This window comes from Corvus brachyrhynchos, unplaced genomic scaffold, assembly GCF_000691975.1.
Source record: "Corvus brachyrhynchos isolate BGI_N302 unplaced genomic scaffold, ASM69197v1 scaffold395, whole genome shotgun sequence".
NCBI lineage: Eukaryota > Metazoa > Chordata > Aves > Passeriformes > Corvidae > Corvus > Corvus brachyrhynchos.
In genome coordinates this window covers 807,332-831,970 of record NW_008238340.1, presented here as the reverse complement: position 1 = coordinate 831,970, position 24,639 = coordinate 807,332, and the positions used below count along the sequence as shown (strand labels likewise).

General features: G+C 39.3%; 1 protein-coding gene and 1 long non-coding RNA gene across 4 annotated transcripts; both read right to left on the bottom strand.

Moving 5' to 3' along the window:
* Nucleotides 1–7,409: 7,409 nt before the first annotated feature.
* LOC108446905 lies at nt 7,410–8,851 on the bottom strand. Its single transcript, XR_001862241.1, has 2 exons — nt 8,188–8,851; nt 7,410–7,689 (listed from the first exon to the last, which is right to left on the bottom strand). It is a non-coding gene; the product is annotated as an uncharacterized LOC108446905 (long non-coding RNA).
* Nucleotides 8,852–21,967, bottom strand: PDPN (podoplanin). 3 transcript variants are annotated; one of them, XM_017735046.1, is made up of 6 exons: nt 21,619–21,964; nt 10,863–10,948; nt 10,332–10,425; nt 10,059–10,094; nt 9,589–9,694; nt 8,852–9,017 (listed from the first exon to the last, which is right to left on the bottom strand). In XM_017735046.1, exons 1-6 carry the CDS (start codon nt 21,686–21,688, stop codon nt 9,011–9,013), a joined length of 399 nt encoding a protein of 132 aa, XP_017590535.1. In that variant the 5' UTR covers nt 21,689–21,964; the 3' UTR covers nt 8,852–9,010. The 3 variants fall into 3 exon arrangements, with proteins under 3 accessions (XP_017590535.1, XP_017590534.1, XP_017590533.1); XM_017735045.1 differs by having other exon boundaries at nt 8,853–9,017; nt 9,593–9,694; nt 21,619–21,967; XM_017735044.1 differs by having other exon boundaries at nt 8,853–9,017; nt 9,583–9,694; nt 21,619–21,965.
* Nucleotides 21,968–24,639: the final 2,672 nt, after the last annotated feature.

Below are 24,639 nucleotides of genomic sequence, written 5' to 3'. Positions count from 1 at the left end.
TTTCCACCTGGAATACTCAGGATGCATTTGTATTACACAATGTTGTGTAGGTACACCATAATCAGTTTTGAAACCTCTAATTTTAGTAGTAAGAAAACCTCAAATATGTTTAAACTACTTTGACTTATTTGACTAATTCTAATTTAGCTGTATTAACATTTAATTTTATAATTAAGCTAGACTAGTTACACCTGTGTAAGTTTGGGGGTTATTTTAAGAAAACTCAAGGCTCCCATATAACATGTTAGAGCCCTTTATCTGTAACTGAATAATTAAAAACATAGAACAAATTACATACCAAACTAGCTAGAATATGAACCTTTCTACCTTCAAGATTAAGTATAAGGTTTCCCAAAAGTATAACAAATAACAGAAGTGATAACTTTTCTCCACCTGTGTATACAAGTCATCCTTATTTTCCCCACATTTATACTGAGAATATCTACCATCTGGTGGTGTTCCAGGGGACCTGCACTTTCAATTTACACTTTCAGGTGGTCAGAGAAGCCTACAGATCTCGATTAAAGTTCTGAGCACTTAATTTTTCGTATTCTGAAAACATCGATATTACTGCTGTTGTGCTCTCTGAAATGATGAATAAGCTCTTCTGGTTACTTGGAGGTGTGTAAGCACACAGAAGAGACAAATACTAGCAAAAACGTTTTTGTAAATCTTGGGTGTCTGACTGAATATATTCAGGGTGACTGAAAAGGTGACTCATGGGTTAGAGAAAATCAACTTCTTGTGTGTGAAAATCTTAGTGAGCCATGGCAGGAAAAAATATTTCTAGAAAAGATTTTTGTATGAGATGGTCTAAAGTAGCCTTGAAAGTAGGTGGACTCCAGTGATACCAGTATGGCCAGATCTTCTCTTGTTAAATGGGACAAGGTCTCTTTTATCATAACTTTCTGTGCTGTTCTGGTTTGTCCTTATAAACATAGAAGACAATGTGCTGCATGCTATGGCTCTGGGAAAGACTGAACTGCTCGGGTTACTGGTTATTAATAGCTCTGAATTTAAGCAATACTACAATATTTTTCTAGAAGTGTATTTTTGGAAAATAAAGAATCAACTGAACTGCTAAGCTATTTTGGGAAGTTGTGCTCAAAATGTACTGGAGAATGGGACTCTTAAGACTCAAGCATTAAATATTCCTGCTCCTTTCACTTCCTGCTGGTTTAGGTGAGCCCTTCTAACCTCAAGGTCCTTCACAGTCCTCATTTCTGCTTTCTACAGCCTGCATCAGTAGCAGGTTTTGTTACAGAAATCTAATTTTTCACAGCTTAAAGCAACTTCCAAGCTTTCACGACTCAGCTATCTCATGGTTTGGTTTTCACTCTTGTCTGTGTTGTCACTCAACTGTTACATTGTACAAAAATTCCTCACCTGCACAAGTGCTGCTTTTCCTACAGCTATGGAGTGCTCCCCTTTCAGGACCACTTTATGGAATTGATCATAGGTCATACCTAGTTAGTCTTAGATTCTATATCCTGCTTTGGGGGGCTTTCCCACAATTCCCATTTGACCAACTTTAGCAAAAGGGTAACCAGGATATCTGATGGGGCAGGGGAAGGGTGTTAAGTCAGTTACATTGATTCATTCCCTCTTGATCACAGGTTGTGATCCCAAGAATTTTCCCCTTTTTTACACAAGAGATGACTCCTGTCCAAGACTGATCATTGCCCTCTCCAGAATGTGACAGCTGCTGAGATCTTCAGTCAAGCAAGGTAAATTCTGTAGGATTTGATAGGATGGGTTGGATTGCACCTTAAGGATTACCTAGTTCTACCCCCCTGCCATGGGCAGGGACACCTTCCACTAGACCAGATTGCTCCAAGCCCCGTCCAACCTGGCCTTGAACACTTCCAGGGTTGGGGCAGTTGTACTAATACAGACTTAGTAGCCATTTCCTGAGTACTACTCACACTAACTGGCTACAATTCATCTGTATCAATTACACCAACAGCAGCACGGGGGTAAAGATAAAGTTCACTGAAATGTAAATTTGTCAATGACATTGGACAATCTCTCTACTCAAACTAGAGTAGTTGTTTTAGGACTGTCTCTATAAACTGATTCAAACACTACAGGATCGGGGGCAGAAAATTGATGACCATGAGTTTCTTAGCTGAATTAATCACTTAAACTTACTTAATCGAGAAATATTTATGTTGAGAGAATATGTTGGCAGTACTTCATGGAAGTAAAGCAGGTAAGAATTGTTTTCAACTCTTGATTTTGGTGCCTACTAATTGTATAGCGACAAGCTCAGAGGATAAAAATAGCACCAAGAATTAAGAAAGCATCTCGTTGTCTGCACTCCTGCTTCTTCCAACTTCCAGCAGCTGGATCAGCCAGAATGACTAAAGTGCCGTATAGATGGTACAAGCAAACTGTGAGTAACCAATATGTAGCTTTTGTTTTGTTGGAAGCATTTTAAAAATAAAACCAGGCTTGATGAGTAGGAGGCAATACATAATAATCTGAAGCTTTTCTGTTATGAACATGTTCATTTTTCCTGTAAAAATGCCATCAGTAATTCCCACCACTAGCTGGGGCTCAGGTACAGCTTACTGAGTGTGCAGTTATCATGCATCTGTATCAGTCTGCAGTGAGGAGTCTTTCTGCTTGTGCATTTCTTAACCCACTGGTTTTTGTCAGGTGTATGAAATCTGAAGTCATTCTTGTGGCTCTTGCTGACTTTTCTGCACGAAATGCAAGCATGGTTTACCTTCTCAATAATTCTGTTGCTACTTTCCCCTCAGTCAAGCATGCTTATTGTGTTAGTAAGTTAAGTATTAATCATGACAAAATGAGCTACAAGAATTCATTAGGAAAATTGTTTTCAAGGAGAAACTTCATAGTTATGAGTTAAACATTTCTTGACTTCAGCCTTTCCAGGTTTAAATGAACAGGTGGCAGGGTTTGCCTCCCTGTGAGAGGTGGTTAATAGTAATGTATGCTTTCATGATCTCATTAATATTTTGTCTATTACAAGGACACAGATCTTAATGCCAGGATTAGTTTCCTCAGGCTAAGTCCAGGTGTGGATCACAGAGAGAACTTCAAACAGCAACTTACACCAAATAAATTCTTTCACTACTTTATAACAGGCAGCCTTTGCTGCACTGTAAAAGTGAGCTGTGCTTTTTATATACAACTTGCCTTTTTAAGGGCTGGCTTTTAGGTCAAAATCTCTCCTACCACCTATATCTAAAGCTTTGTCTGAGTGATGAGAAGTGGAATTTTCTCAATTCGGTTTGTCTAAACAATTTGTATGGGTGTAGGCAGGAAAACAGCTCTGGCTGTCCTTATTTCTCAGTAAATTGCCTCAGTGCCTGATGTACAGAAAAGGACATTCCTTCAAGAAGGAAGTTAGAATGTACTACACAGTGCTCAGTTATTGCTGCTTATTCAACTCCTGTGGGGTTTATTCCTGTGGTGGATAGGAAATGAGGAAGAGCTGACATTCCTGTCTCTTTTCCCTTAAGCACACCTCCTGAACCTGCTAATTCCTTCCCTGTTTCCTGCATAGGATGAATCAAATGTCATGAGGCAAAATAACCACAGGACTCAAACGAATGTGTTATTTGAGGATAACATGGTTCATAAAGGCAGGAAATGGAGTTGCTTCCCAGCTCAAATGAGACATACATTACTGATTTCCTAAGACAAACATCAGTATGTTTAAAATTGACTTGTTAGAAAATGTTTGGTAATTCTGGGGGGAAGAAGGGAGTGTTTTAATAAGGATTTAGGTTCGCCCACTTCTAATCAATGACTTAACACAGTTGCTGGTCAGTATTTCCTTCACGCTATGACCAGTAATTGTAAGAAAATTTAGTTAAAGGGCTTGTGTAGTACAATGAAATCCATGTTCTTAGATAACTTCCAGTTCTGCACAGGAGAAAGAAGCCCCAGGGTTCTCTGAAGAGTAGGACAGATTCTTTCTACCATTTTCCCCTTCAAAACCCAGCTGCCACTGGACTTGTTCCATCAGTATCACTCTTACTGCTTTTCCTATTGGAAGATAAGGCTGTAACATTTTTAAGATTTTTTTTCCCCTGATGCAAGTTCATCTGAATATGTGGGTTAACATCTGAAGTAGCCCCACAGGCTGGAAAGTCCATTGTTCGATTTTAGCTCAAGCTGGAAATGTGAATGAAAATTAAATTTTAGTGAAGACAAAGTGTTGCAGTTCTCTACTTTCCCTTCTGCTTCCATTTTCCTCTTTTTTTCTGGATATCACTGTTTGGTTTTGGTTCTGAACTCTCAATAATCACTCATCCTTGCCAACTGCCTTCTGGAGACAGAACACAGCTTTGAAAATGCATGGAATGTGCAGCACTCCTTGCCTGCTAAGACATTTGCCAGCTTAGCATTTACTGGAGTCTGCAAATCTGACTTCTCAAGCCTGGAAGAGCTGAACAAGCTCCATGATTGAATGGGGATCTTTGTATTGCAGCCCAACTGTTTGTTGCAGAGCAGGGGGAGCTGTGGGTTTGGTCTGATGCCTAAATCCACAAGGCCTGGACAAAGACACATGGCCAGTGTGATGCTCGGTTTATTTATCCATAAATACCTCCACGCTGCAGCTGTGAAAAGTGTACAAAGCATTAATTCAGCCTTCTCATTATGGCACCTGGTGTCAAGTTACAGATCCCCTGTTACCTTCTGCATCCGTCAGAAGTTGTCAAACAAAACCAAGTGCTGGGAATTTCAGGGTGATTAATCCTTTAGCTTAAAAAAGCTGTCTGCAGAAGGATGGGTATGGCCAATCTGATACTTCAGCTGGTGAAGTAGGTGAGTACCAATAGGTGTAACAATGTCTTCAGGCACAGTGCAGGCCAGATAAGACATAAGTCAGCAGCATCTACACTGCAGAACTTCAGCTGGTGGCAGAGGATTTAATTTTAGATTGCTCTTCATCAAAAGCAACCCAACCACACTTCTGACCTGAGTGGTCTTGGAGATTCAATAGGTTGCTTTTTTGCTCTGTATCCTTTGTTCCTAAGTTGTATTAAAGAATATTAAGGATGATGTTACCATAAAATATAATGGAACATCATTTTATTGGAACTAATATAAAGCTGTGACAGGACTAATGTTCTAATGTTTAAAGATTCCTGGGTTGGTGGCTTTTCTCTTATCTGTGTTACAACCTTTGGCAAGTCACTTCATCTGGTAGTACTTGGCATCCTCCTGTGAATGATGTGTCAGTGCCTTTGAGTTTGAACTCTTTACAGAGGTGTTAATGTGCAGGGTGTCCTCACTTTTTAATAAAATAAGATGTGGTTAAGATAGTAGCAATGGCATACTGCAGTACTCCTAAAATAATAAGCCATTACTGCATGTTTTAATTGGTATTTAATTATAAATGAACACTTCTTAAATTTATAGGAGTAAGTCAATCTCCATAATTCTTCTGGTGCACACTTCATTATTGCTGGTTTTATTGAATTCAGTCTTCTGACATTTTCTGTTCTTACAGGAAAAACACGCCTTAAATGAGCTCTTGTAAGAATTGCTGTATTAATGGCCAGAACTATTATAAATATTGATGCATCGAGTCGCTGCTTTCATAGTTGCTACTGCTGTGTATCTTCCCCACAGACACAAATGCAAGGGGACAACTATGTTTATGATATTTTTTAGTGACATCTGGCATTCTCACAGGAAGCCTGGTGCCTGCTTGTCTGTTCGGAGGAGCCACATTCATGACTCAAAGCCAAGCTGCAAAAGGGAACATTGTTGTTACTAACTCTAAAGGAATGAATATGATCAGGAGTGAGGGCTTTAACTTAAAAGCAAGTGTTGATTTATTGAGTGCTGTTCCCTGTGAATAAAAGTCAAGCTTGGCCAGCTGGGGAAAGTATGGAGCTGTTGTTTCCTCGTGTGTTCTCATGCATAGGAAGTCTCCTGACCTTGGGCCTTGGTTATACAAGCGTGTACTGATCACTCATTTCAGCTCACAGAAGGATTTGCCCTAGGACAATGTGTTGTTTGACTTCTCGCAAAGCAGAAAAGGTCCCATCTTCCACAGAAATTCTACCAAAAACCTGCATAGTTCAACACACCTTTGAGGTCCTGAACTAGTAATGGGAAGCTGGATAATGCACGGCAATGACAGCTCAGTCACAGAATACTGCAGTAGATTCATGTGAAATACAAACCTCTGTGTGTATTTTTAGTCTGCATTTCCAAAACATCTGTATAATGAAATTACAGATGAATTAAATTAAGGATTCAGTATCACATAGATACATAACAAATGTGCAAGATTTCCATGAATTTTCTGTAGTTTCTTGAGGTTTGCTTGAAGCTGACCAGAATGTTCTGCACTTGAGATTTCTAGGCAGCAAGGTGTATGAATCATCAGAATATTGAATGTATCAGTGGAGCAGCAGTTGCTGGATTTTCAAAATAGGAGATGTCTTCTGGTTCTTCAGAGTCCTTGCTTTCTTTAGCCATATACTGCGTATCCTGGACTCCAACTGCTAATTGGAAGGAAATTGTCTTCATGTTTTTGTAGGTTCAGATTTAGTGCAGCACAATATTTAGTACTGAGTCTCCAGTGCTGGAAGCCCCCTAAATGTTTCAGTGGAGCATGGGCGATTTGGTCAAGGGTTGATTTTTTTACCTAAGATTAAAAAAACTTGCTTTAAATTAGGGGGTAGACTATAAAGGCACAGTTAAGACTAGAAAAATTAAGTAGTTGTTACATGAAGTTAAAATGGCTTCTGGAGGAGGAACAAAGCACAGTGTCCTTGAGCAGAAGGCTGCCTGTTCAACTGTTCTGTCCCTGATCCAGGAAAACTCAGAACTGCCCAGAAGGGTTCTCTGCTATACATTTTTCAAATGGGGGGCTTGTTACTACTGGTGTCATAAGAAAGGTTTCTTCATTTTGGTATTTGCAAATTAGCAGTGACTGAGCTGATGCAGAAGAAACTGGTGACATCTGTGCTATTCCCTCCAACGGGTGAATAATTCATAATTCCATATGCCATGCATTTGAGCAGGCATCAGAGCACCTTATGGGGTAGTTCTCAGTACAGACAAGAAATCGTTAAATTGGAGCTAACAGAAATTAATGTTCTTTGGCTGTAAGAAGAAAAAACTGTAATTTTCCTGCTTTCATATGAATTTACACAAAGATAAAGCGTAAGCTTACTCCTTGGTCACAGACTGAGCATTTCATCGCATCTACTCCAGAACTAACTAAGGACTTCTGAATTAGTTTTCTCTCATATGTCTTGTTTTCAATTATAGTTTCACTTATCAGTGTCAAATGAGTTGGTTGTAGACATTGCACTGATAAGACACTGATAAGGAGCAAAATAAGTCAGGAAAATTGAAGAAAGTTTAAGACATTTTACTTTTTTTAAAAATAAAACCAAGAACAATTATTGTAAAATAATACAGTTTATATTATGATTTTTATTTCCGAAGCTTGTAGCGATATGATAGTTCAACACACATGAAAGAAACAGAAAAGCAAACACAGATAAGCTGACATTTAGCAAATGATGACCATATTGATTATCATGACTGAAGTGCCATAAAATTTAGGAAACCTGATGCACTGCAGCCACTTGACGTGCAAAGCCTTTGCCCTGAGCTCTGCACATTCAGGTCGTGCTGCACTAAATATGCCCCAGAAAAGCTGCAGACTCCAAAGATGCATTATACCTCCGTGACACATTCTGACCTGGTGTTGCACATGTTGTCAAACAAATCTACTGTACAGTTAGAAAATGGGACAGGCACAAAGAAAAAAATGGTGTATGCTAATTAAAAAGCTTCTACACATCAGCTCTAAAGTGACCCATCAAAACTGGGTATTTTCCAAGCACCCCTTAATTCAGGATGTGTATTTCAATTCCTGCGTGTCTCCACAACAAGGGAAGGCAGGAAATTTCTGATGCCATAGTCAGACTAGCAAGCTTTCGCTTGGTAGGTCAGTTCCAGCCAGACCTACCATATTTTGCCACAAAATAACATTAAGTATCAAGAGCAGAAAATCTGTATCAGTAGTGGAAAGATTTTAGCTTAGAAAACCCAGTATTTTCCTAATTTGTAAATAACTGGTTCTCTCTGAAGCTAATTCCTCCGTTTTGATACATCATGTGGTAGATGAACATGCCAGAAGCACTTAACCAGTCAAAAACACGGGGTGATGCATTATACCTCCGTGACACATTCTGACCTGGTGTTGCACATGTTGTCAAACAAATCTACTGTACAGTTAGAAAATGGGACAGGCATAAAGAAAAAAATGGTGTATGCTAATTAAAAAGCTTCTACACATCAGCTCTAAAGTGACCCATCAAAACTGGGTATTTTCCAAGCACCCCTTAATTCAGGATGTGTATTTCAATTCCTGCGTGTCTCCACAACAAGGGAAGGCAGGAAATTCCTGATGCCATAGTCAGACTAGCAAGCTTTCGCTTGGTAGGTCAGTTCCAGCCAGACCTACCATATTTTGCCACAAAATAACATTAAGTATCAAGAGCAGAAAATCTGTATCAGTAGTGGAAAGATTTTAGCTTAGAAAACCCAGTATTTTCCTAATTTGTAAATAACTGGTTCTCTCTGAAGCTAATTCCTCCGTTTTGATACATCATGTGGTAGATGAACATGCCAGAAGCACTTAACCAGTCAAAAACACGGGGGTTTTTTTGTTTTAAAAGAATACATGTCATGTAATGTGAAATAGTCTTTGGTAGCATTTAAAACCCAAGCATATAATACCTGCAAAATCACATTTCAGATGTACATCTCTTTGCTGCAGGGTTTTTTCTTACTGCAAAATCTTTTTCTTCTAGTAAACTTCTGGTTAGTAAAAAGTCCTTTAGAGTTGTGTGGTATCCCCATAGATCTGAAATTCTTTGACTATATTTTCCATGGATCATCTTCTCACACAAATGTAGGAATAGTCTTTAGTTTGTGTAAAATAAGAAGCACTTGATTTTCTGGCATAGAATGGCATGGTTGCTTGTTTCAACTGTCTTTAGGGCCTGGAAAACAAAAAGTAGATATTCTATTGTTCATCATTACTTAAATGTAATGTTCTTTTTTCCTCCCTCTCTTTGTCTTTCCTAACACCTCTTTATTTCTTTTCTTAGTACCTATTTTGGTTTCTCCTGGTGCACAGTATCTGTTCAATTTTCTGGGGCTTTCTTATTCCTTCAGAGTTTGTAAAATCTGTTTAGATGTGCGTGGCACCAAAAAATACGGTAGAGATCACTTCGCAATGTTCACATGTTATCCACTACTTCTGGAACTTAGTCCTGTAGTGCTTCCTAGTGAATTTTACCTCTGTGCACCAGAGTAATCCCAGCCCCAAGCACCTGATATTTTAACAGCACATGCACACTATCTGGGAAATTCTTCTGAAGCACATGAGAGCATGCAGGCCCCACACCACACAGGCAGCTCTTGCTGGGTCTGTCTGAGGCCCTGTGTAACAGGAAAATAGCTTGTTTTATCAAAATAGAAACCTTAGAAATTTCCCAAGCGATTCCTGTGACCCTGCTCAGAAGAAGATGCTTGTCAAAAAAGCCTGATGAGCAGTTTACTTACGAGTACCTGCCTGACATCTTCCTTGCAACAGCAATTATTATTCCTGCAAGGATTCCAACTGCAACAATGATTCCAATAATTATTCCAACCAGTGCAGTTGTTCCCAGACCACCTGAAAGAAGAAATTTGGAATGTTAGCATGTATCTCATGGAGACCATTGATAAGAGGCTACTGATAGACCTGATGCTGTTCTGCTGCATCCCACTCCTTGGGGAAATTTCTTACTATCTTGTGAATTCTGAAGTAGGTTTGGATGTTCAGCAGCCTGCAAACATGCCTTTGGCTGAAGGGCTCCGTATGGATGTTGGTATGGACACAGCAATCAGGTGAACCAGGGAAGGCAGTTCAGGGAGCAGGCTGTGCCTCCTCCTGAACTTTTACTTAATGGCATGGGTACAGGAAGGGCTGCTGGAAGGGGAGTTGCCTGGCAGTTATGTTCCCCCTTGTCATGATAAGCAAATCTTCTGTTTAATACCTTCATCAGTTTTCTCTGGTTCCCCACTCCGTTCACCTGTAAAGCCAGAGAGACAATAATTACTCGCTCTGCTTTGTAACAGTGTTACATTCCAATTTGTAAAGCTATATCCAAGGAAAACTTCTATTGACTCTGTCACAATGGTTTGAAGTTGTTCTTTTGATAGGAAGTGAGCAAATGAAGTTTGAGAGAGTATTTGAGATTTCCAGATATTGTTTAGTAGATGGCAGTAGAACTTTGATATATGAAAACAGAAATGAAAGGGTTTTTTACCATCGACACTTTCTGTGTTAACTTCATAAGCAGTAGAATTTTCACTTTCCCCCTCCAGGACAAAGGCACTTTCTGTGGTCTTCAGGTGTCCAATCTGCAAGAGATTTGTTACATTGTGTAGTCTTGTGGGCAGTTACAAGAAGTGGGGGGAAAAGAGGGATAAGAAAACCTGAGTACATTCAGTCTTCATGTATAAAGTAGCATTTAAATTTCTTAGTCCGTCAGGTGTGGATGCTTTTTTAGCTGTCACTGCTCAAGTTTGACATGTGTACAGCAACCAAAACAAACCAAGATAAGCTGATTTGTCTTCCCAGCTAGAGGCTTTGTACATCAAATCTCTTGGTAGGACTGCAAAAGGTGTAGGAGGCCGCAGAATTTTGCAGACCTGCCTTTTTTCATTGGTTTTTTAAAAGTAGTTTGTGAGTTTAGTTTCAGTGAAACTGCTTGGGAGATACTGAATTGGAAGAGGTGGGAGGTGGCAGGGAATAAGCAGGTAGCATAAAGGATCTTTTATTTAGCATATATACTCACCACTGTTGGAAATTCTTCAAATTCTGTGTCATTTCTGTCTCTGAAATCAATTGTTGCACTTTCTTCTCCTTCTAGAACTGAGCTTGCTAAATAAAATTTTAGAAAATGAGTCAGGATTTTACTTGGTAGTCACATGTTCTGGCTCCTCTGACAAATAAACTTTGTTAAACATGACCTCTGTGTAGTGTTCTCTCTCTCTGTCCCTGCCCACCTGGGAATGGGACATTTTTTTTTAATAAGTCTGAATTTTGTTATACTCTTGTCCAAAGCAGTAGGACAAAAAGCTTAAATACCCATCACTTAACTCTGGCACAACCTTGAAACATACTGGTTATTAACATTTTGTCCAAGAAATTATTTCCTTTTTTATTAAGAAAAGATTCCCCAAAGTGGATGTGATTATTCCAGATTTCAAGCTAAACATTAGCTTAAGTATTGGGATAGATTACTTCAAGCATCTTCCATTTTCTAAAATAATAAAAGCTTTCTCACATCTTTCAGCTCAGCCCCAGCTGCAACCTTTATTTTTAGAGCTGCCACCAATGCTTATGGGTGCAGCTATAGTTTGGAAATATTCCTACACAAAGTAGTCCTGAGGCTTTCCTAAAGTTGCAAACCTTAGTTGCCATCATTTGAATTTTTAGATAACAATGTAAGGCTTTTTTTTTTTTTCCTTTTCTTTTTTTTTCTTTAATTCTAGACTCCTAGTTCATCTGTGCTCTTTGATAAAGTGGATCTTTAGATTTTTGCCCACACAGTGCTGTTAATTTACAAATACAGCAAGAATTCCTCAGTGGGGAAATGAGCTGGAACAAGGCAGAACAGGAGATATATGGCTGTGTGGAGATAACTGGCAGTACCAAGAATGTGCTGAAAACGTAAGTATTATTTAATTCAATTTCTTACTGATTCATAAACCTGTGACAGGCAGAGTGTGATGTTAATGTGGTGTGAGATCTCCTGGGAGTTTGTAATTCCTGGTGATTACAAAGCCAGGTGAAGCTGCTTGTCCTGCTGCTGCCTGGGGCATAAAGGTTCCGCTAATTCCAGAGACTAGTGCTGAAACTGAAGCAAAGAGCTGATAGTAGGTGTTGTTCTGAGCAAGTACTTAAGGCAAAAAAAGCACTAAAAACTTCTGAAAAAATCTTTCCTGGATTCAAGTTTTGCATGTAACTTCTATTTGTCAAAGCTATTTGCAGGAGTTCTTTTAAAAAACGAAAATTACTGTACCATTTGAATATCTTATGTATGAGAAATATTCACAACCTCTTTGTTTTATTAAATTGTAACACTGTTTCTACTAATTACACTTTTTATTTAGTGACCTAAAAACATTCTCATCTCCTCTGCATATGAAGTTAGGCAATTTCTAAATTGTTAGTTTGGTTCCAAATACTTTTTATGAAAAACTTTACTGCTCCTAAATGCACCCCACTTGTTTTATATATGGTATAGAGACAAGTAAACAGCTTTTGTTCTGTGACTGAAATCAGAAAGGATGGGCATTTTGCTTGATATCAGTCAAAAATGAAAAAAAAGGATAGAATCTCTTTAGATCAGCTGTGCAGATATCATTTGGAAATTGTTTTTCTTTAGTCAGGAGTTCCATTTAACTTTTGTTCATTTTTACCTGCTCCTTTTAATACAAAAATGTTATTTAAAATAAAAATGCCGATATTTAATTTTAAAATTGGTAAAAATATGTACTGGCAGCTTAAAGGAAATTTTTCATACAGAAGATGAATGATTTGGCATTGAGAAAAAAAATCTGGTTTTGCTCTAAACTCTCATTTGAATTCTACTGGAAACTTGCAAATATTTTTCCTTTGTTCCCAAAACTGTTTTCTGAACCAAAATAGAAAATTTTTATCCATCCCCACCAATGTAAGACTGAGAGCTTTGTCCCTTTGCCAGGAGACCAAACACTGAACTAAACTTAGATTTCTAATTCCATGTTTACTGAAGTAAATAGAATTTTGTATTTCTGTATCCTTCTAAGCCTGAATACAGATACAGTTTCTATTTAGGAGCCAAAATGATCTACTCGTAGTACTTTAGGCAGTAGCAGATGAAGAAACTATATTCATGTTATGCCAACACGAGGCCAAATATAGTGGCTAATTAAGCCAGTCAGTCTCCCAGAAATCACCTTATAATCCATGGAAAGACTAGAACAGGGTAAATCAGAGTTCCAAGTTAGATGGTAAAAGTAATGGTTTGGTCATTTTTGATTGAAATACTCCAGGTATTGTTGAAGTAGCATAAAGGGGCTGACTTTTTGTTGTATATTTAGACACTTTCTAAATGTTAGTGTGATTTAAGATATAGCACTACTTTATAATCCTTTTTTTTGCTTATAAAATAATATCTTAAAAATACAATATTGTGGTGTACAATCATGGCTATGTAAATGTTAAGGGTGAACAAAGAAATAGCAATAGAACTCAGCAGCACAAATGTGTATGAATCAGTTTACCTTGTAATCCCAGTCAGAACCGAAGAAACATCCCTTATTCACTAGTTGAAAATAAACACAGATGGAGAAAACCAATTACTAGAGGAAAATCCACCAGTAGAAGGTGAAATAAATTTTGTATGTTAACAACAAGCAGCTTATTGGGAGAAGCTGCTTATACTCCTGGCATGGCAGTGGCTTTTAGCCCTGAAAAGTTGCCTGATAGTGAAGGCAGGAAAGGAAAGTGTGTCACGCAGCAAAGGTGTAAAGAATTAGTGAATGTCACAAAGAAAAATAAAATAAATATTCTTCTGTGTGTGATACTTGTTGCAGATCCTTAGCCATGAGTGGCATGTAGAAAACCTATTTCAGTGCCTTTGCCCTCACAGTACCGTGATTGACAAAAGGAGGTGGCCCAGATTAATCTTGCCTAATTTTAGGTTCTTAATAAAGGCGCCTAAATAAAGTGTCTGCTTGCTCTTATCTTCTTTTATAGTCTGTAGGGAATTTGCAGAAGATAATTCAGCACACCTGAGATTTGGGTCATCCTTGGTAGCACTGCCTTTCCTTAACTGCAAAGGGAAACTGGAATACATAGGCTCCCCTATGAACTGCCCAAAGCTCAGACTGACCTGATTTCTGTCAGTCTGAAGGTCTTGCCCAAGCCCTGTTCAAGCTGAGGTTCTGTATCTGATGCAGAATACTCCCTGAACTCTGTTTCCAGGTTCACTTTGGACAGACAGTGGAGGTGGCTGGGTGGCAGTTAAACAGACACTACCAAATTATTACCCAGAGAAAGACTGGGAGGCAATTTATTATCAGTGTTTCACATTTGTAGGAAGGAATACTGGATATTAGACAGCTCTTCATCAGAGAAAGTCATAATGAAGTTAAATATTGAAATTAAATTGGGAGACATTATTGGACTTTAAGCTTCTTTCACTGTACCCAGTACAAGGCTCTGCACGACTGACATCAAAGGGAATATAAATGGGATTTAAGGGGTGTGTGCTTGTGTCATTTCTTGGTTTCATCTGATGTGGGCCAAATGTAGCAAAAGTCAGGGTTAAGTGGTGCTTCTGCATGTGTTCTTAATCTTATCTTAGAGGAGGCTGTAAATAAAAACATTGCCTCACTGTGCTGGGGCTGTCTCCAAGGAGCTTCCTCTGTTTGCAGCTATACGTTGCTGCAGATGTGAATTAATCATTGCATCCCGTCCTGCCAACGTTCCAGCTGGGAGCCTTTCAGTTCAAAGTCCCAGCTGCTCTCAGGCTGCAGCTTCTCACACCAGGACAAAATTCGATGTCTTTAAAAGTTTAATACCACTTTGAAAACCTCCCATGCTTAAGCATCCCATGACCCCCTTAGGGGAAGCTGAGCTCACTACTTCCATGCACAGAGTGACAGTTTACTAGAGAAACCTCTTAGGGCTGCTTTCAAAGCACAGTGGTTGTGTTGGAAAGGAGAGGGAGTTGTAAAACTGTTGTTCATTAGCATTTCTTTCAGGTATCTCCAAAACCAACAAAGATACTTCTGAAGATGAAAAATGTTGTAGGATGTTGTTTCTTTCCTCGTATAAACCTGAATAAACCCAAACACTAGTGGGTAAAGGGAGTTGTAAGCCTGTATTTTAGCTTAGTCCTTGAAATAGGAAGCCTGCAAAATAGAATGTTTCCATTTCTGATAAGAGACCAGGAGATAAAAATGGCAAACCTTACAGGATTCCCTCTAGCAAGAACTGCAATAATCCTTTGCTCATTGCCCTCTGCTTCTACTTGGGAAAAAAAAAAAAGAAAAAAGAAAAAAAAAAAAAAAGAAAACCAGCTTCAGTTATTTATAACAGCTAAATATATTAGCTAGCAGAGAGTTTAGCAGGATGGGTCACTTGGGACATATCACTTTTCTGTTGGAGATGTAACTGAGCAAACATCTGGAGCTGACTGATGGTTTTCAGTATCTGCTTCCGGAATTGTTACAGACCAAGTGGTGTTGTTTGAAGGATTGTGTATGGATGTGTGTGTTGGCCATCCTGTTTTGACTGCATTTTATTCAGCATTTATGTCCTGATACAGGAATTCCCTTTCTGAGGAAGTATTCTTCACTCAGAGACCTTAATTTGATTGTGAGCAAACTTAGCCTTAGTCAGTATCTCATTATTGGAATTAGTTCGGTTGTAGTTCAGTGAAAACTTCTATTCATGGTGGTGGAGGTTTAACAAAAATGTGTGGTTTGCAAGGGATCTTCCTTTTAAATACAGCAGCTCTGTAAATTTCAGAAGCAATTTTGTCTGTTTTTTGGCTTCACCCTCAATTAAAGTGTATTCCAGAGTCATGTCCAAAACCTACAACATTAGCTTAATTTTGTCGGAAAATAGTTTTCCATTATTTTTACACTTTTGGATATTTTTTTAAAAGTATACAGGTGTCTCTTTTGTTGTGAAATTTTCAACACTGCCAAATCCAGTCCACAAATTTTTTTGTACTTTGAAAATGCAAGGGTTTGAAGAAAATAATACAGTGGATTCTGGGGTCTGAATTTTGCAATTTGAATCTTTGTACAGTTAAAATTTTCAGACTTTAGAAAAGCAGGGAAGTTTGTTAATGAGAACTGAAATTCTCATTTGTACCTCGGGCTCCTGCAAAATCATATCTGCAGTATCCAGAGAGCTCTGTGCCCTTGGCCTGTTTTGGGCCACAACACTGGCATTTTCTTTCTCTGCTAATTCTTTCTGGAAGCTGGAGTAATCTGTCATGCCATTAAAAATCCCCTGGCGTGTATTTAAGGGCCTAGACTGTTGTTCAGGAGAAAGTATGTACTGTCTAAATCCTGAAGTGCTTTCTGCAGTTCCTTTAGACAAAGAGTGACAGCTTTGCTTTATACAACAAAAGAAGCTGGATGACAGAATACCAGAAATTTTGGAAAGTATCTGCCAGTTGGAAAATGGTCGTGAAGCACAAGGAAGGATTTAGCTCAGCCTTATTTAGAGTATGACTGACATTGTTCAGGTATTCCATGTAGCTTGTGATGACAGTGCTTTGCTGATTTGTCAAAAACATTTCCTTTAGTCACCACACCCTGCTACAGATGGGTTTTATTGCTGGGCTGGCTTAGCCAAAGGAACAAAGCCAGAGTTTAAATCGACAGTGCCAAGTGGCAAAGAACCACTCGGCTGCTCCTCAAGTAAATCACATGTCTTCTGAACGTTACAATATTCTACTGACAGAAAATGTACTTTAACTGGGCAGCAACTGCTCTTAAGTGCTTGGTGTGTGTCATGACCCCCAGCCAGAGTCACGAAACAAAGCCAGGAGAGGAAAAGCTGGAAACTTCCTAAGCTTTGTCTTATGCACGGTAAAATCAGCCACAGAGCTGTGGGCATTAGGAAGGAAATTACAAACTCCATTACAGGATATTCCTTTAAAATATTCCTTGCAGAACTAGAGATGAGTATTCCGAATGTATGCTTTTAATAATGTTGCTGTGTCAACCTCTGCTTTCTTGTCTACTAAGTACACTTACCCCAGACTTGCTATCCCATGCATGTGGGATAAAATGACTTTTTAACTGAGATTTGCTGCCCCGTGACCCTGTTTCCCTGTTTGCAGTTTTACTAACAGTCTAATTGTTTCCTCTGAGCAGTGAGGGCTGGAACAAAAAGGTTGGACTTGTGATCAAGGTGTAAATGTCTCTTGTATCTTGCTGTAAGTGGCAGAATCACAGAACCATCTTTCACTGCATGGCTGACTAGGAAGGAGAGTTGCAGCCAAGACAAGGAGAAAAGTACAAAACTTGGTGTAAGGGATCAGTAAATTGGACAGATGTGCAGTAGAAAGCAGACATCTGCATACAAGTACTGGGATAGGTAAATGCAACCGAAAGGAATTAAGAAACAACCTCTAGTACAGTAATAAACTAATCTTTTCCCTAAATGACTTCCTTCCCTGAACTCTGAGACTACAGCCATGTGCCCTTTCACAGTTGCCTTGTTGTAGATTACTAACCCTTTGTATCTGCCAGCAGAACCCTTTGCAGGTTCCTCAACTCATTTGTTTGAAATACTCATGTCAGACACTGAGCTGGAAATTCTTAGGTGTTAATTCTGTTCACACAGTGATTTTTGGCTGCCTACTTTATGTTGCCATGCAGCAGGCAAGTTCCCTTCAAATGTGTTTAGTCTGACTTTTATATTCCACTGACAATAGGCTAGCTAATGTTTGGATGGGCTTCATAGTCATAAAACCATTGAAATATGGGTTTGGAGTTAAGTGTGTCCCCATTACAGATTTAGTAGTGTCTCAAGCTCTCCTAACAGAGTACATGCCTGGAAATGGTGATGGTGTCACAGCTGAATTGCGCCTTCACAAAGGATTATTCTGATGCAGTTTGTACTGGATGTTGTAGTGTTTGTAATCAACAACTACAAGGATGGAAAAAACATTAGGAAGTCATAAAGCAACATGAGAATGTGCTCAGCATCAGCTTCTATGTCCTTTGAGAGTTTTTGGACAAGCTTCTGAGATGGAGAGTTGGAAATCAATAGTACATTTGTCCCTTATTTTTCCTCATTTGTTTCTCTTTAGCACATCCTAGCATACCTATACTCCCAATCCCACATCTTTTTCTGAAATGCTGTTTAAAAAAATTGTACACTGCAGAGCTCTGAGCTTTGCTGTGGGATTAATCCCCATGGAGGGGATGGGCTGTGCACACACAAATCAGAGAGGCCCTTTGAGAAGATCTGGGAGGCTGCGAGTGGTAGGATCTGGCAGCGTTTGGGTTCCATCCTGTAGTCCCTGACCACATCCAGACAAAAAGCAAACAAACCAACAAAATAAACGTGCCACTGAGCCAGCCCATGTGCCCAAGCCGGGCCAGCAGCAGCAGCGGGCATTTCTGTGGTCCACGTGTGACTCACCTCAAGTGACACATGGAGAAACACCACACGGTCCTGTCAGAGCCTCACAGCCTGAAAACCTTCCTGCACTGCCTCATTATCTACCAAAATGCTCTCCAGGTTCTTTGCTGCTTTCTTTTTTTTGTTGTTGTTGCTTTTTTTTTTTCAGATGATTTACAAGTCCGCAATCTGAGGTAAATGCATGAATTGAGTGGAAACTGATGAATTGCAGGAGCTGAGAATCTGGCCTCTCTGTTTCCAGTTTTAGTGTGCAGCCTGAGTTAATGAAAGGTCCTCTTGTAAGCCCTTAAATATCACTATTTTCTTTGTTTATGAAGTTACAGATTCAAAAACTAACTGTTGGGATACAGGTGTGCAAACGTCTCTGCTTGCCCAGCCAAGAAGAAAGTGAATTTTATTTGTTCTCTGCTGGTCTTCTGCAAAGACACTGCAAAACACAGTTACACTAACTTGCAGACCTACTAACTGAGATTCAGCAAGATGATTTTCTCCTTTCTGTGATAATTGTTTTCGGTATTGGACATGTAGAGTTATATTCATACCATGAAGAGGCATATATGGGACATGTGTAAGAGTACTCATCATTCTTCATGCAGGATGAAAGGTTGTGTGGTGTTTCTTTAGTAGAAAACTGGTTCCCTTTTGAGTCAAATGTGACTGTTCCATCTGCTTGTAGATTTTTTTTACAACCAGCAGTTACAGAATCTGATTTTCAAAAGACTTTAGAGTTGTCTGATTTTATTGTTTAGTTTTGCCACTGAAATAGTGACAGAGTTTGGGTAAATCAGGACTCTTTTGAAACAATCTTTTCTCGTGATTTTGTCAATTCTCTTTATTATGGTTTTGAAAAACAGAAAACTTTTTTCTTTCATAGCTGACTGTAAACGTCAACTTCCTTTCTTAACATATAGACACTTTTTATCTGAATTATCCTGTCCGGTTTTTTACTTTCAGTCCAAACCGAATGTAATGTGACCTAGTATAAACCTGACTTGCATAAGGAGATATAATCTAATATTTGCCTCTAGGTAAGATCAGGCACATGGACAGTTGATACAGCTCAAGTGGCATGTGGTATCTTGTTAAACAATCATGTTAATTTTTGTTCATGTTATGTGACAGCCAACAAAGTAATCTCCTTCCATTCAATGATACAGCACCATGGGAAAGGTTTGGAATCAGGAAATGCATTGCCTCTGCAAAGCACTGGTTTGTATGCTTGTTCAGGCCAACTTCCATCTCAACTCTTTTGGTCTGATTCTGTGTGTGAAGATTTGCCTAAGTTTTGACATGCTGAACAAGATCAGCAGGGCAAAAATGTATCTGCTAATCATACAAAAATAAAAATAAAACCAATAATAATAATAATAGTAGTAGTAATAATAATAATAATCCTTTCAAAAATTGGAAGTATGCTTCCTGATGGAAACAAAGCTGCTTTTCTTGATTTGGTCTCAATCCATAAACTGGAGTGCCCAACCATAAGAAAAGGGTAGCTGCAGGTTTCTTTATGGACTTTTCCAGGTTAAGAGGTATCAGGAGGAGACCTTTTTCCTCTAAAACCTTCAGGCCACACTGTGTTCTCCAGAGGTTTGGGTATCTGGATAAACCCACTCCACCAAGTGCTGTACAAGTCAAGCCTTCTCCCATCTCCCTGTCAGCCAGCAGAGATTGCTGAAGGTCGCATTGTCATTTCATGTCTGTTCTAACTTGTCATTGCTGATGGTTATCAGTAAACAGCAGCGATACACACTAAATACTCCAGACTGACTTATTTTATATCTGGAGTCCGTTTTCCTCATGTATCCTTTGGAAGTTGTCCTAAATGACTGGCTCCATGTGAAGACAAAGTCATAAACCCTAAACAGACACAGAAAGCCTTAATATTGTAAACCACATTCTTGATGCAGCTCTGGAGTTCAGTGCAAACTGTACAGGTAATAAAGCAGAGGTAGGATTTTGCAAGCAGGAAATCTATTTTTTATGGCTAGTAGGGTTTCAGCCTGATCATTGCTGGACTCCTCTCAGAGTTGAGAGCATATACACTTAAGAACTACCTAAAAGCCTGAAGATGAAGTCTTTCTACCTGTAATTCTGGTATCTCAGATTGCTTAAGGTAATTCTATAAAATAATGATGGTTTTGCCTCATTTCTGATGTCTTTAAACTTTGGTACATTTAATATTGATGCTTTTTAAGAATAAGGTGGCTGGGTGAGCCTAGAAAACAACTTTTGTGATTTGCCTAGTATCTGTTGATTTTAGTTTTTCTGTGAAATTTTGAAGCATAACTCCAAACTTTCAGCCTCATATTCTGACATACAGAACACTGTTAGAAGTTTCAAGTCAATGTCCACGCATAGTGTATATCCACATAGCTGCATTCTTTCCAGCAGGATGATACTGATTGTTACCAGGCCAAAATCAGGTAGGTTTTTTTTTGTTTGGGTCCCCATATCTAAGCCTGATGAGTAGATCTATGCTTTGGAAGACCAGTGGGCTGAGTTTTAAGTCACTGTATTCAGAGCACTGGTACTTGAAACTGCTACACTGCTACTTGGAACACATTCCATGGCAATGGCATCTGTAAACCACATTGCCTCATGGCCAATTCATTCACCATGAGTCAAATACTGCTCAGAAAGACTGAGTTTCAAAGTGGCATGCCTGGAATCAAGTAATGGCCAGGGTATTTCTGATTTACTGTTAACAAATCAGACTCTCCTCCTTTAGCTGTAAAAGGACTTAAACTTCTATTTTACCTAAAAGTGTATATTGGATCTTTCTTATAAAATTAAAAATAAATGACTTTCCAGATTAAACTTTTTGGTACATAACACTTCTCAAATCTGTCTTTGGCAATAATTGCCCCTAGTTTAGTTTCCCTCATTGTCTATATTGCTTATGGCTAAGTTAGGCTTAGCAAAGCCTGGCATAAGGCTCAAATTGGGAGCGTCTGTAATGCCTCTAAGCACAGAAGTTAAACTCCTGACTGAAAAGATTTACAAGTTACTTTCATAGAGTTATACCCCTAAGTGTCAGTTAAACTAAATTATTGCTTGCAGAGTCCGCTGTGTGTGTTCCAGTGAGACTGAAGCCATTTCCAAGGGCTGTGGAGGGAGTGCCTTCCCTGCCTGCCCATATCCCTCTCCCTCCCTTACAGACACACAGAAAATTCTTTCCTAATACAGTCTAACTCAGCCCATCGAAAACTTTTACTGTGTTTCTTTCCAGATCACAGCTGTAGTAGATGCCCAGTTGCAGCTTAAGAATTTCAAAAGAAGTTTTACAAACAGGACAGAGTAGCTATGTAGCCTATGAGAGAGCACAGAAACTGTTAAATTACAGGAAATGACTGGAAATAATTGTAACCAAACTTTCTCCTTACCTTCTTGAGCAAGTGCTACAAAAGACACGCTCCCGAGGATGAAGATGAAGAACGGAACTTTAACAAACATCTTTGATCTGCTTACAGAGTCACTTTCCAATCCTGAAACCAGACGGATCCAAATTCTGATTAATTTTTTTAGAGGTAGTGGAGAATTGAGATGATAAAAAGAAATCACTGCAAAAAATACTTTGGTATTCCAAATATTCCTTTAGCTGCTCTAGTGAAAAGAGCAAAGTTTTCTCAGATGATAACTGAACAGTTAAAGAAAACTGAGTGGAGTCAGAATTATTTTCTTTAGCCAAGGGGTGGGAGCAGCCTAAGGTGGTCCTCAACAAGCAGCCAGGCCCGCCCTCCCCACGCTGTTTGGTCAGGACCAAAATTATGATCTCAGCTCAGGTTTAAAGTTACAGGAGCTGTTGTAGCTTTCAGAAGACTTTTATTTAGCAAAGGGGGAAAAGGAATTTAGGCAAAGCGAGTTGTTCCCTCCCTTCTGCAAACTGCCTTTAAAAAATCGTTAAGAAACAACACTAAGGACAGTTTTCTTGTTATTTCCAGCAGTGAACTGAAGGCTTTTTTATTTCAAAGTGAGCCCCCATTTTTACCTAAGCAAGTATGGTACTGAATGTGCATTTAGGGATACTGAAATAGTTCTAAGGACAGGCTATTTAATTCTTCAGTAAATACTGTCTGAATTTTCCTGTGTCTCTCAGCTTGTGTCCTCAAGTGACATCCTGGCTGTGCTCAACTGCTTCTCTCTGCCTACAGGCTCACTGGCCTTGGAGAGCTGATACCACCCTTCAGAGAGAGGATTTTTCCTTTTCAAGTGCAATATTAGGAGTGCAGCCCCTATGATGTTCAAGACTCAATACTTTTTCCTTGTCTGTGTTTCTGGGCACCAGCTTTGCAGAGCAGGAGTGTGAGGTTGGATACCACCATGTGTAAGAGACACTTCTGCTCACCAAGAATGGTTGTGAGACACGAACTGGGGCTGAGCAGGACTTGGGGAGCAATGGCTTATATCAATCCTTTTCTGAATCTTTCCTCATCTTGGGCAAGCGATAATCTACTGATTTACATCTATTTAAGAGTGTAGTGAGTTTTAACCAGGGCTCATGTATGAACTAAGTGTCCCAGTGACAGAGCTGAGTGAGGGAATGTGGAACCTTCTTCCTCAGCTTCTGCAGTGCCAGGACATCAGGCTCCAGCACAGCAGCAGCATAGATTTACTTCCTTTCTGCCCACAGTTGTAGAATAACCTCTGCCAGAGGAGCGGAGCAGACTTGTGGCAGAGGTTTTGTCTTTTTCTAAATATACACACACACACAACCCCCCCCACAACCAAACAAAAAAAGAAACCCCTAAACCAGGGCTGGATTGTTTTGCTCAGGGAATGTGAGTCAGAGCGGTCATTAAAGACCCCACAACACTTGGTGGTACAAAGGCCCAAAGCAAGTCTAAACATAAGCAGTGATGTAAAAAGGGCTGCAGATGGGTAATGCAGCACCTCCATAGGGATTTTCTTTCCTTCTGGAAGTGATAGGTGCCAAAGGAATTTGTTAGCTATCAATTATGGTGCTATAATTGTGTCCTTTGTGATGAAAAGGAATGTAGGATGAGAACAGTTGGTGCCAATGCAAAGAAACAACAGGCAGTGTTGGCTGATGGTCTTCAGGGAAACAGCAAAATAAATATTGCCATGTACTAACTTTCAGCATCTTAAAATCTGGGATTAATTATTTCTTCATAACTCTGCTTGAAATTTATTTAAAAGAATGTTTGTTTATTGGGGAAACGTTCCTCATAGGAAACTGAAGCTTGCTAGGGGTGTATGGCAGTTTTAATGGAACTTATTTTGAAAGATTGAAACAAATACTTTTTTACCTTATCAGGATGGAATGTTTGGAATCCCGTATGTATCTTCAGAACAAAAAATTAATGCAGTACAGTATGAAAGACAAACCGGAACAGACAGTGACTTTTAAATGTTAACAAATTCTCAACAGGAGCAAAAAGGGGTTTTTAGAATTTCATTCAATTTTCAAAAGTATTCAGAAGACCTTTTACTTCTATGATTATTCATATAAACAAATTTGTGTCATGTTTAGGAATAAGTCTTTCTAAAGGAGAAGCTTTTTGCTGAACTAAATAAATTCTCCCTTTAAACTGTGCTATATTCTGGGTATAGTGTTGAGGCACTTGAGCTTTCAGGAACTGGAGATATCCAGGTTCCAGTGGCTACTCCAACACTTTTTAACACTTTTATTATTCTTCCCAATATGGAATAGTTTCTTCTATACCAGCATATTTCTCCTGCTCAAGCCTGTTCCTGAAAGGAAAACTCCTTAGAGAAATTTTTTGAACTATGAAGAACTTAATAAAATCAGCTTCTGTCACGGTATCATGGTGTAACAAAGGGCAAGAAATGTGCCCACAGATGCAAAATAAGTTAGAGCAAAAGCTAGAAATGTTTTAGTAATTGTCATCTTGGGATGGAATTTTTCCTGAAGGACAGCAGGGGCAGGAACTTGCCTTCATGGGGACACCATGTTGCTGCGTAAGGAGATTAAGGCTGGGAGATACTGCTGAGCCCTCTGATTGAAAACATCAACAAAATTCTTTCAGAGGAGCCAATATACCCTTGGGAGAGGGGCTGGATCCAGGGAAATGAGGGAGCAGTTTTCCCTGAACTGTATCAAATTAGGGGGGTTTAATGAAACGGTGGTTCACTGGTTTGTAATTCTGTTAAGCCAATAGGTTCTGCGACCACAAAGGAGTTATTCACAGGTTCTGATTTAACAATTCATCTGCATTTAAAGTGGCACTTAGTCCTGTGCCTGTGTCAGAACAGGAGTGAGCACATAGCTGTGTGTCTGTGCTGCCTGACAGTGGATCTGCACACGTGCTCCAATGCTGTCATGAAATGTGTGTTAGGTCTACGCAGGGATGTTGTAACTTGGTCTGGGCGTGTTATGGCAATTCCCACAAATTGCCAGGATATGAGTGCATGGGTCACTCTTT